This window comes from Artibeus jamaicensis, unplaced genomic scaffold, assembly GCF_021234435.1.
Source record: "Artibeus jamaicensis isolate MK-2021 breed Jamaican fruit bat unplaced genomic scaffold, CSHL_Jam_final contig_558, whole genome shotgun sequence".
NCBI classification, from domain to species: Eukaryota; Metazoa; Chordata; class Mammalia; order Chiroptera; family Phyllostomidae; genus Artibeus; species Artibeus jamaicensis.
In genome coordinates this window covers 6424146-6437537 of record NW_026521886.1, presented here as the reverse complement: position 1 = coordinate 6437537, position 13392 = coordinate 6424146, and the positions used below count along the sequence as shown (strand labels likewise).

At 39.0% G+C, this 13392-nt stretch overlaps 1 protein-coding gene across 6 annotated transcripts in view; it reads right to left on the bottom strand.

Moving 5' to 3' along the window:
* Positions 1-13392, bottom strand: part of TXNRD3 (thioredoxin reductase 3) — a 96654-nt gene that overhangs the window by 22041 nt on the left and 61221 nt on the right. For all 6 annotated transcript variants that reach the window (XR_008392494.1, XM_053670292.1, XM_053670290.1 and 3 more), the window contains 3 exons: positions 9167-9243; positions 8429-8585; positions 4348-4455 (listed from right to left, as the gene is read on the bottom strand). Coding sequence is in view for 5 of the 6 variants with exons in the window: in XM_053670292.1 (XP_053526267.1) it covers positions 4348-4455; positions 8429-8585; positions 9167-9243 (342 nt within the window). In the remaining variant the exon portion in view is untranslated. The remainder of the gene's footprint in view (positions 1-4347; positions 4456-8428; positions 8586-9166; positions 9244-13392) is intronic.

Genomic DNA, 13392 nt, shown 5'->3' with positions numbered 1-13392 from the left:
CTTGTTCTTTGTCTTCTACTTCTGGCACCCCTATGGTTCAAATGTTGGTACATCTGAAGATGTCCCAGACGCTCCTTACCCTATCCTCATTTTTTATATATTTTTTGTCTTGTTGTTCTGGTTTTTTTCTTCCTTATGTTCCAAATCATTGTTCCGATTCTCTGCTTCATCCACTCGACTGTTGATTCCCCATTAATTTTTATTTCACTTAGTGTAACCATCTTTTCTGATTGGATTATTTTTATGCTGTTGAAGTACCCAATGAGTTCCTTGAGTATCCTAATAATCAGTGTTTTGAACTCTGCATCAGAGAGATTGCTTATCTCTATTTTGTTTAGTTTTTTTCTGGAGTTTTGTTCTGTTCTCTTATTTGGGTCACATTTCTTTGTCTCCTCATTTTGGCAGCCTCCCTGTGTTTGTTTCTATTATTAGAGAGAGCTGCTTTGACTTCATCTTAGTAGTGTGGCCTAATGTACAAAAGAGCACCTGTAAGTTGGATGGGGCAGAGCCTTAGGTCAGGGGTGTCAAACTCATTTTTACCAGGGGCCACATCAGCCTCACTGTTGTCTTCAATGGGCCAAATGTAATTTTAGGACTGTATAAATGTAACTACTCCTTAACTAGGGGCAAGGAGCTCATTGCTGCCGCTGGGTAGGAACAAGGTGCCTGGCCAGATAAAACAAGGTTGAGGGCCAGATTTGGCTGATGGGCATTGTGTTTGCCACCTGTGCCTTAGGTAATCCCCAGGGCAGAGCATCTTGTGTGAACTAGGTTGACTGAGTCTCAGATATCATGTTGCTACTCTGTGGCCATGTGAGGGAGGGCTCAGAAAAGGGATAGTGGCCACTGCCTGGCCTCTAGTGTCTGTCTGGGAAGAAGCTATCCCCTGGCACTTGCCCTGATGCCAGACACTTCAGTTCCTCCCAGTATGCCACTGGTGCTCTTCATACTGCTGCTCTGGTGCCAGAGCCCAGAGGGAGTGAGTCTAAGTCTTAAGTCTGTTGTGGGCTCTTTAACAGGAGATGCCTGAGACTCCTGAAATTTCTTCCACTGCCCAATCCCCACTGGCTTTTACAGCCAGGAGTTATGGAGACTTATATTCCTGGAACTAGAACCCTGGCTGGGTGGTCTAGTGTGGATTGAGATGGCTTGCTCCCAAGATACACCTCCCAATTTTTATCCACCACACATGGGTGTGAGACTACAGTATTTTGCATCTCTGTCCTTCCTACCCATTTGAATGAATGTGACTTCTTTAATTCCTCTGTTGCTGGACTTGCATTCAGCTCGATTTTCTGGCAGTTCTGAGTAATAGCTGTTTTGTAGTTTAATTGTAATTTTTGCTGTGGTTGTGCAAGGAGGTGAGTTGTGTTTACCTATGCTTGTATCTTGACCAAAGTCCTAAACAGTGATTTTGTGTTACTCTTATTATTTTGGAGCACCATAAATCACACCCATATAAGATGGCAAATATAATTGATAAATGTGTGTGTTTTCAATTCTCCACTAAGCATGTGTTCCCCCATTCTCTCCCTCTTCTTAAGCCTCCCTATTCCCTAAGATACAAATGCTATCGAAGATTCAATAGACTATAGTACAGTGTAACAATAACTTTTATATGCAGTGGGAAGCCAGATCATTTGTGTGACTCACTTTGCTGCGATACTCTCTTTATTGGGATGGTCTGGAAAAAAACTTTCAGCATCTGTGAGGTGTACCTGCACTGTAAAATTTTGTTTTGGGTCAGGCCACCAGAGAGTATAGCCCTATTTTTTCCCCTTTAGGAATTACTTTTTTCCCCTCTTGTTGATGCCCTTTTATGATTTTTTAAACCAATGTCTATCAATAAAAATTAATTTTTCAATATTCTGCACTTTGGCATTATGCCGTGAGACTGCAGTTTTGAATCTAATAAGAAACACTTCTGTAAATCCATTATTGTATTTACTAATGAGATATATTAAGCATATCATTCATATCTAAATGCCCCTTTTATAAGAATGTGAAGAAATACCTCCTAATTCTCCTTCTTCTAGTCATGAAGTAGGGAGCTTAGAGTTAAATTCATTTTTCAGCTTAAGCCTGAAGTCTTATAGACTTTATAGCACTAATTTTGTGAACCAACAAATTAACCTTTCCTCTAACTATCTTATTTTTTTTCTACCCTCATTCTCTTTTTACCTTGATTACTTTACTTAAAAAATATTATATAGCCCTGGCTTGTGTAGCTCAGTGGATTGAGTGTGGGCTGAGAACCAAAGGGTCACCACCAATTTGATTCCCAGTTGGGGCACATGCCTGGGTTGCAGGCCAAATCCCCAGAGGGGGGCACATGAGAGGCAACCACACACTGATGTTTCTCTCCCTCTCTTTCTTCTTCCCTTCCCCCTTCTAAAAATAAATAAATAAAATCTTTAAAAATATTATATAGGTATTTTTGAGTCTTCCTCCAATTTTTTTATAATAGGAATTTAAAAAATACCATTACATTAAATTTTCAGTCTTGTAAAGAAAGAAATAAAGAAAATAAGTAGGTGAGTTGATGTTCAGTGAACCTTAGAATGAATACCTTAAAGAAATCCCACAAACTTGGGAAACTATTTTCCTATAAAAATATTCCTTTAATTAGGACCTGGCCTTCTACAGCCTTCTTGCCTCTGTATTTTAATTCTAATTAATTTTAAAAAGTTGTACAACTAAGTGTTAAATCTGTAATCATTACCATCAACTTTCCAGCACTCAAGGAGTTAATTATAAACACTGATCAAACAATGTCCTCTAAAATGTAAATATCTCCTGGCTGGTGTAGCTCAGTGGATTGAGTGCGGGCTTGCGAACCAGACAAACGCGGTTCGATTCCCAGTCAGGGCACGTGCCTGGGTTGCAGGCCAGTTCCCTGCAGGTCAGTTCCCAGCAGGGGAGGCACAAAAGGCAACCATACATTGATGTTTCTCTCCCTCTCTCCTTCCCTTCCCCTCTAAATACAAATAAATAAAATCTTTAAAAAATATATTATTAAATAAATAAATAAAATGTAAATGTGTCATTGAAAGCTACCAGCTAAAATAACATTATAAAGTTTTAATCATACATTTTCCCAATACCAGAAATATAAGTAAGAGTTTCAGTAACTCATTAGACTATTTACTTAGGGAATATCAGTGCTATGGTTTGAAGAAATTTCCAGTAATAAATTAAAATGTCATTGAAGGGAAAGAACTGAAATTTCAATTATCTTTTGCCTAAAACCTCAAGTAGAAATAATCCTCTGGCTCTTTTCATTTCTCCCTATCCCTCCTATGTTGGGAGGCTGTGCAGAAAAAATAATACTCAGACCACCCACTAAAATGTAAGAAAATATTTATAAGGTTGTTGTGACTAAACATAGCAGTGGTGAAAGGGAAGCTGAAATAAATATGTGAAGGACATCTTTGTCAGAGTCTGAATGGCCCACAGCCCATGACAACTCTAGGAAATGCTCATCTTCCCCACCTAAAGTTCAATGATAGTGTAGGTTCCCAGAGCCATGTTGACACTCCATGAGTCTGGCTACCGTCATTCCAAATGGAAGTGGCTGGATGGCAGACCCAACAGACCAGTCAAAGGTCCTCTCCCATAATTTAAAATTGAGACTAAGAAATGGTAAGTCAATCAATTTCTCTTAAGACCAGAATAAACAGTAAACTTGGGAGTAAAACCAAGCCCATATTTTGGCTGCTATGTGCATTCCAGGGACAAAAAAGTCTATCTGTAGGAACATAAGAATGAATTGCATGCACACACACAAACAAATACATAAGCCCCACACAAGTAAAAGGAAGAGGTTAGATCTTTCAATTCCTAGTTCTTATCACTTCCTAAGGCCCTGATACATTCCTGTACTCCTAAAAGAACTTATAACATGTGCTTCCTTGTGTTAGCTTACTCAAGTAGGTATTTGCTATTTGTAATTCAAAAGTCCTAATGCATACATTATACAACTCTCTTTCCCCATGTGTGTTATTATTAGTTTACAAGAGAGATGGGGTTTAAAATTACATTCATACCTCAGTACTTATTGGCTTCAGAACTTGTCAAACTCTGTACTCACTGCATTTTGACAATGTCTCAGCACTCAGTGCTTGCTCAGGAGTCATTGTGCTTGCTAGAACTTGTATGAGTCACAACATTGCTCCACAAGAGAAAATGCTTCATCATCTGGTTGATTTTGGCATTTGTCATGAGTTCTGGAATGAATTAACGACGAGCGCCAAGGTACCACTGTATTTAATTTCTAATTTTCCTAAAATAGGATGATTTCCGAAGACAGTTGATTAAAACAGTAAAATAAACCAAATACAGTCTTACTTCTAGATTCTCTTTTTTATATACTTCAATAGCTTTCTCTTCAGATAATCCACAGCAGCCATATTCCAGAGGAGTAAACACTGTAGTGGGAACATTTATATAATCACACTGAAAGATAAAGAAATTACATGCTTTTATTTTGTGACACTTTTTTTTTACAACAAAAACTTCTATCACATACATTTACAAAAGGAAAATAAGTAAGTCTAGTTCAATGTAAATGATTCTGACATATCACCACTTCAGGGATTGTAAATTACACTGAAGGAGATGGGATGAGCTCAACTCCAGGGCAGAGACCATGCACTGACCAGTGATGAATGAACAGGACTAGCTCTCCCACAGCCCCAACCTCAGATTTCTGATCTGAAAACCACTCAGTAAAGGAGAAGGTGGGTGTAATCACCCACCCTTAAGGGCAACTCTGTTGCCCTTAAGATAGTTTCTAAAAAATTTTTTCCATTCCCACAATTTCTGGGCCCTGCTTTCCTAGAGCACCTCCACTAGGTGATGGAGAATTATACTATTTCACTTGAAGCCTAGACCACTCTCGGCCATTTTATTTAACAATGTCACTGAGATGATAAGCAAAGAAACAGATTAATAGTGCAGGTCTGAGTGACTTCCCTGGACCACCAGGGGAAGATGGCATATACATGTGTACTTGGAAGCTGGGATTGCATGAATCCCATGGTTATGACGGAACTCCTTCAGAGCCTTGATCTGACTGAGACACAGCGTAAGTACACAGCACAACCAGACTGCAGACTCTGAACCCTACACATGATCTTCCAGCAGCTCCGCTTGCCTTGCCAAGTTCAAGTGGCATCCCTGCCTAGAGGAGAAAGTGTTTGTGACTGTGTGAAGCAGAGTTAGAACATGTTGGAGGAGGTGTCATTAAAACTGTGTGTGTGGATAGAGAGTGGTATGCAGGGAGAGAAAGAATGGAGGGTATAACCAGGGATAAAGGTTGCTGTGCCTGTGTATCCACAGCCCCTCGAGGGCTTACAATGCCTAGAGCACTGCATGTCACCCAAATCCCTGCCAATAAGTTATAGGTTATTAGGTCAGGGATGACATCCCCAAAGATAGGTAATCCATAAGCTGACCAGAAACCTATGCAGAGAAAGGTGAGCTGCACCAAACTGTTTCTTTTGCAGGAAAATAAACTAGGAACAAAGGAACGATCCCTCACCTTTAACAGGAAGCTAAACAACAAAACAGACAAGCAAGCAAAATAAAAACAAAGACACTGAAATAGAGAACAAGGGGACAGCGACCAGAGGGGAGAGGGGAGGAAATTTAAGGGGAAAAAATGAGAGGGATTTAGAGGAACAAGTATAAAGGACACAGGGACAATAACTAAGGGGGGTGGAAATGGGAGGGAGGTGGGGTGCATGGAGAGGGGTGGGCTGGGATGGGAGAAATAAACAGAAAACTATACTTGAAAAAAAAAAAGAAACTTGCAGAAGGTCACATGGCTGGTAAATGGATTTGAATCCAGGTCCATCTGATTCTATATCTGTGCACCTGGTTCTATAATCTGTGTTAATTCATTACAATATATTACTACCGATTAATAAATATATATAATATTGAAAAAAATAAAAATAAAAAATAAAAGGAATGATCCCTTATGTGTAGTAGTGTGTTAAGAAAAAACAGAGTTGTGGCCAAGTTAGGCTAATGGAAGGGCACCCTGTGAAGCCCACTTCTCTGTGCTAGGGCCCCAGAGCAGCTGTGACACCCAGACCCAGCCCTGCTTTAACTGCAGTGAGACCCCGTGCTAGCACAGTCCTTGTTCTAAGTCACTATAGTGCAGCTTGACTACTCATCCATGTGGTCCTTATAAGAAACTTCCCCAATTTGCCTACTTTGAGTGATTTTCTATTTTACACAAAAGCGAAACACTTGAAAACACCAGGTATACTGCACTAAAGAGGTGATTTGTGTACAATATGCATCAGCCAAGAGCCTTCAACTAAAATATGCTCAATCACATTTCACATTTGCTAACTGCTAATCATGAAACATTTGTGCTTATTCCAATGTGGCCAGAGAAAAATCACATAACCAGGTGCCTAGTTTTCTGACTTCTCTTAAGCCATCGAATGCTTATCACTCCATTTAGTGACCAGCAGCTGATCCCATATCCCATGGCTCAATAGAGGCCTCTATCTCCTGTCTCGTATCAACAGAGAAATCAACAGGCAATTCCTCAACTTTCTCCCTTTCATCTAAAATACTCTCTCCACATCTTACACTATTTCTTCCACTTGAACTGGACTTCATCTTGTTCTACTTGTAGCCTTCCTTTCAGTCCTAGACTTTTAATCACTCCCTTTTTACACACACACTGGTCCACTTCTAATTTCTTTACCCCATGGCCACCATGACTAATTTCTTGAAAGCATTAGGAACTACTCTGCTCCCATACACCTAAAAATGCTATTGCATTTGGGAAAGGATAATTCTTCTTTGTACATTTATCATTCCTGGCCCCACCCATTCATGCAAGCAGTACCACATCCCCAGCTACCCCTCATCCACCAACACCTCCACATGTATACTAGGTCTTTGTGCACAACTTTACTAGGTAACTGGACTGATAAAATAAACAGCATACAGCATCCCTTGTAAAGAATATGTACCCCAAACTTTTCACCTGAACATAATCACACAAAAACAATCAGAGAAATTCAGAATGTGAGATATTCTACAAAAAAAGTAGACTGGATTCATTACAAATTAAAGTCATAAAAAGTAAAACAAGCAAGCAAATAGGTAAATCAAGGCAGAGGGCTGGGAGATTACAAGAGACTTAGGAGTTAAAAGAGCCAGGTACTGTGTGAATCAAAACATGTGCATACACACTAATGAACTGAATAAATGTAATATTACTGCATATTTGTTGAATTGTCAACTACAGTAATGGAACTGTGGTTATATAGTTCAATATCCTTATTCTTAGGAGACACATGCTAAAGGATTTAGGAGCAAAACATCATTAATGTCTGCCACTTATTTCAAATAGCAGGAAAAAATGTACATGCAGAGAGAGAGCAAAAATGGCAAAATGTTAACAATGGGGAAATATGAGTAAAAAGAGTAATATGGGTGATTGTTACTATTCCTTCTGAGGTTTGCCATCTTTCTAAATGAAAAGTTAAAAAAGATCTTCAATAGCTCCCAATGCCTAGATCGGGCCCTAACTGATTCTTTACTGTGGCATCATAGATTTCTGATGATCTGGTGCCAAATCAATTTTCCAGCCTCATTTCCTATTGTACTCTTCTATCACCAATTGCTCTGCCTGCATACTTCTCAAAATTTGTTAAGTATTGTGCATGAGACGATTCTTCCTCTGTGTGTAACAGAACAGTTAGCATTCCTTACACCCACCCAGTAAAGATGGACTTAACCAGTCAATCTTTCATCTGCTAACACCTCCACACGTTCACTGTGCTCCTGCTGGAATAGAGCATGAACTCCCCCAGAGCTGGGCTTTTGAATGATCTACTTATCAAAAGAGTCCTTTGCTCCCTCAGTTTTAAATTACTCATCCTACAAAGCCCATCCCAAATCTTTGATCAAAGTCTATGAAAGATGAAGGAGACTGCAGAACTCACCTGATTCACACCATCAGCTTTGCAGATGGCGAAATTGAAGTGAAGTGAAATGACATGACCAACTTCACACACTAACAGGCATTTAAGCCAGGGCCAGCATCCTAATCCCCTCCTAGTCTGTGATAGTGAAACCGATAACCTGGAAGGCCTCTTCTTATCCCTTCAATCAGAATTAACTACCCTTCTTCTTACTCATGACCCCCACCTACCTAGCAAGCCCCTTGGTGCTGGAACCATGTCAGTACTTTGTATATTATCCAGCAAAACATCTTGTACATGGCATATATTAAAAAATATTTTTGAAAACCAGTAGTAAATAAGTCACCTGCAAATGACTTATTTGTGAAAAACCCTTTACTTGGAAAACAAACACACAAGCTTTATTTGAACTGTTTTTTTAAAGTCATAATTTTATTTAGATATTATCTCAAAAACAACAGTAAGAAACTTACCTTTTCTACATGACCCCCAAAAAGTCTTCGAGCCAACAGCTTGCCTGCCTGTATGGCAACAGGAGTGAGCTCAAGTTTACCTTCCAGAATATCTCCAATAGCATAAACATATGGCACATTGGTCTGTTCCACATCATTGACTGGAATCTTGCCACTCCTATTAGATTTTGAATGGGGAAAAATATATTATGATTAACTTTATACTGCCGATGACTAATACTCTTCCAACAGAACTAAATACAAAGAGATATGACCTTGCTCTACGAATTCATACACCTCAGGACATTACCTGTCTATAAGACCAATGGCTTACAATAGCAAAAGTTTCTGCAGCTGCAGAAAAAAACACCTTGATGGTTGATAAAACAAGGCTCATTTTTTGGATGTTGAGGATATTCCCAGGTTTCCCCCACAGCTGCACTTAAGAGCTTTGAAATCTTTCTCCTTGCTTGACCAAAGCCATAAAATTCACTGTAAGTCAGATGTAGGTGAATACATTTCCTCAATTATTTTTTTTTAAATCATGCATTTAAAAAAATGCATGTGAGCTTTTTCAGGCACACAATAAAGAGTTACTTGTTAATGAAAAAATTGATAACACAGAGCTGGGACTGTACTTACTATAAAATAAATTCAAAGCAATAAAATTTTGTATCTTAGTAATTAAATGAGAATTTTAAGAGGTGATCTGTAGAAACATTGTGCTTTGTGCATCAACATGATCCCACATGTACATACTTCTCATTGATTTTGACACCAATCGTCTCCAAGCCTATTTTCCTTGTAGAGGAGTCACGACCAATTGCTAACAAAACCTATAGAGGGAGATGAAAAACACAAATTTATCAATATTAGGAATGAAAGCAGGAACATCACTATAGATCCTTCAGATAATAAAAAACTAATAACTATTATAAATGTCCCATGCCAATGAATTTGACAGCTTAGATGAAATAGATTCCTTATTTCTTTTGGTCAAAATGCATTTTAATTGAGGCATAATTGACACACAACATATTAGTTTCAGGTATACAACATGATTCATTATTTGTATATATTGAAAATGATCACAAGTCTAGTTAGCATCTATCACCACACAGTTACAAATTTTTTTCTTTTGATGAGAACTTTTAAGATGTACTCTCTTAGCAAATTTCAAACACACAATACAGTATTATTAACTCTAGTCACCATGCTATACATTACATCCCTGAACTAGACTCCTTGAAAGACACAATTTACCAAACTTATATATAAATCTGAATAATCCTATGTTATGTGCTGAAATTATGTACCCCCCTGCCAAATTCATATGTTGAAGTCCTAACTGTCAATACCTCAGAGAGTATTAGGAGACAGGGCCTTTAAAGAGATAAGGTAAAATGAGGAGACTTCTGGCCAAAATGGAGGCATAGGTAGACACACTTGTGCCTCCTCGCACAACCAAAATTAAGAACAACAAAAATTTAGAAACAAAAAAACAACCAGAACTGACAGAAAAATAAACTGTACAGACGTCCTACAACTATTCATCCAGATGGGTAAGAGGAGCAGAGTCTGCAGTTGGCACAGAGGGGTTGCAGCATGAAAAAGTGGTGGCTGATAGACCCTGGGCAAGGGAAGGGGAGGCAATGAGCAGACTCAGTGAGGGATGCAAGGAGGCTGGCTGACCACTGTCACACATTTGTGCAAAGATAAAACAGGTGAAAACAGGGAGTGAGACAGACCACACAACCCAGGGCCCCAGCACTGGGAAAAAAAGCCTAAAAGCACTGGTTAAAAATATTTGTGGGGGCTGAAGTGCTGGGAGAAACTCCCAGTCTCACAGGAGAGTTCGTTGGAGAGACCTGCAGGGTCCTATAATGTACACAAGCCCCACCCACATGGGAACCAGCATCAGTTGGCCCTGATTTGCTTGTGGGAAGCAGCAGAAGGGACTGAAATCTGGCAGAGAGCACAACAAGTGCCATTGTTCCCTCTCTGATCTCACCCCCACATACAGCATCACAATCCAGCAACTGAGTTGCCCTGCCCTGGTGAGCACCTAAGGTTCTGCCCCTCACCACATAACAGGCACAAACACACCAAAACATTATGGCTCAAGCAGAAAAAGAGCTCAAAGCCCCAGAGACAATAATTTTAAGTGACCAAGAGATAGCCAACCTATCAGATGCACAGTTCAAAACTCTGGTGATCAGTATGCTCAAAGAACTGGTTGATTTTAGTTACAAATTAGAGGAACATATGAAGTCTATTCCTGTGAAATAAAGGAAAATGCACAGGAAACCAATAGTGATGGGTAGAAAACGAACTCAAGTCAATGGAGTGGGCCAGCAGGAAGAAAGAAACAACCAATCAGAAAAGAATGAAGAAATAAAAATTCAAAAAAATGAGGAGAGGCTTAAGAACCCCCAGGACATCTTTAAACATTCCAACATCCGAATTATAGGGGTACCAGAAGGGGAAGAGGAAGAGCAACAAGTGGAAAACTTATTGGACCAAATAATAAAGGAGAACTTCCCTAATCTTGCAAAGGAAATCGATTTCCAGGAAGTCCAGGAAGCTCAGAGAATTCCAAAGAAGGTGGACCCAAGGAGGAACACACCAAGGCATATCATAATTATATTAGCCAAGATTAAAATGAAGGAGAGAATTCTAGGAGCAGCAAGCGATAAGGAGACAGTCAGCTACAAAGGAGTTCCCATCAGACTGTCAGCGGATTTCTCAAAAGAGACATTACAGGCAAGAAGGGGCTGGAAAGAAGTATTCCAAGTTATGAAAGGCAAGGACCTACATCCAAGATTGTGATATCCAGCAAAGCTTTCATTTAGAATGGAAGGGCAGATAAAGTTCTTCTCAGATAAGGTCAAGTTCAAGGAGTTCATCATCACCAAGCCCTTATTATATGAAATGTTAAAGGGACTTATCTAAGGAAAAGAAGATAAAAAAGATGAACAGTGAAAGGACAGCAAACTCACAGTTATTAACAACCACACCTAAAATAAAAGCAAACTAAGAGGACAGCTAGATCGAGAGTGGAAACATACAAATGGAGATCACATGGAGGGTTAGCAACAGGGGAGTGGGAGGAGGAGAAGGGGGGAGAAGGTACAGAGAAAAAGTAGCATAGATGGTAGGTAGAAAATAGACAGGGGGAGGGCAAGAACAGTATGGGCAATGTAGAAGCTAAAGGTCTTATGACACATGGATATGAACTAAAGGGGGGGAAATGTGGGTGGGAGGGGGTGTGCAGGGTGGAGGGGAATGAAGAAGGGAAAATGGGACAATTGTACCAGCATAATCAATAAAATATACTTTAACAGATAAATAAATAAATAGATAGGCAAGTCACAGATGGGAAGAAAATATTCATACTACATAAATCTGAAGAAAGGAATATATCCAAATATATACTGAACTTCTGAAATTCAAGAATAAAACTTCAAATAATGCAACAGGCAATAAGCCAAAGACTCAAACAGACACTTAAGGAAAAATATATAAATGACCATTAAAATGAAAAAATATGTTCCATGTTGTTAGTCATCAAGAAGATGCAACTTAAAACCATAGTAAAATACCACTACATCAGGGATGTCAAATTCATTTTCACCAGGGGCCACATCAGCCTCACAGTTGCCTTCAAAGGGCCGAATGTAATTTTAGGACTGTATAAATGTAACTACTCCTTAAGTACGGGCAAGGAGCTCAGCACTGCCACTGGGTAGAAACAAAGTGCCTGGCCAGATAAAACAAGGTTGAGGGCCAGACTTGCCTACTGGCCTTGGGTTTGACACCTGTGCATTACATGTATTAGAATGGCTAAAATGAAAAGCCAACGAACCCCAAATATTGGTGAGGACAAGGAACAGCCAAAACTCTCATGTATGGCTGGTGGAAATATAAAATAATATAATCATTTAGAAGGTATTTGGCATTTTCTCAAAAAATTAAACATAGAAACTATCCTAGGACCAAGTAGTTTTAACCTTAGGTATTTATTTGTCCATGAGAAATGAAAATATATGTCCACAAAAGGCCTTATACCTGAAATTTTCATAGGAGTTTAAGTCACAATTAGCCCATGCTAGTAACAGCGTAAGTGTCCACCCACAGGAAAATGAATAAATTATGGTATACATACAACTGTATAGTCATACCATTTATACAATAAAAACTACTGATACGACAACATAGATGAATCCTAAAAACATTATTCTGAATTAAAGAAGCCAGATATCAAAGAGTACCTACTATATGGTTCCATTTCTGTGATGCTTAAATAGGCAAAACTAGTTTATGGTGACAAAATCAGAATAAGGTTGCTTGGGGTCAGGAAGTGAGAAAATACACAAGAGCTTACTAAAAATCACAGATGTGTTTTGTTACCTTCAAAGCAATGTGGATTACAGGAACATTGCATTTGTCAAACTGACTGAACTATACATCTAAGACCTGTGCACTTCACTACATATAAATTATATCTCATTACAAAATTAAATAATTTACTAATTTAGATATTGTGAACAACTTTATACCAATATATTTGGTAACTTAGATGAAATGGACTAATTCCTAGAAAAATATATTAATCTAAAAGGACTTAAGAAAAAAATAGAAAGCCTTCAATGTCCTTTGACTGTTAGATAAATGAATCAGTGGTGAAATACCATAGAAAATTCTAGACTCAGATGGTTGCAGCAGTGAATTCTATCAAATATACAAAGAATGTGACAAAATGCTCCCAGGGGAAAGAAAAAGAGGAAATATACTCCAAACTCCTTTCATGAGTTAGTGTAACCAAGCAAACTGGGTACCATATGGTACCTTGATGCATGACTCAACAATTAGTGTTGAAGGAAGCAGGTTTTTATTTACAGGATTCCAACCTGGGGGGCTGAGAGCACTCCTTGTTTTCCCACAAGACCCAGAACTTCCCTCGCTCCCCACCAGGCTATAAGCCA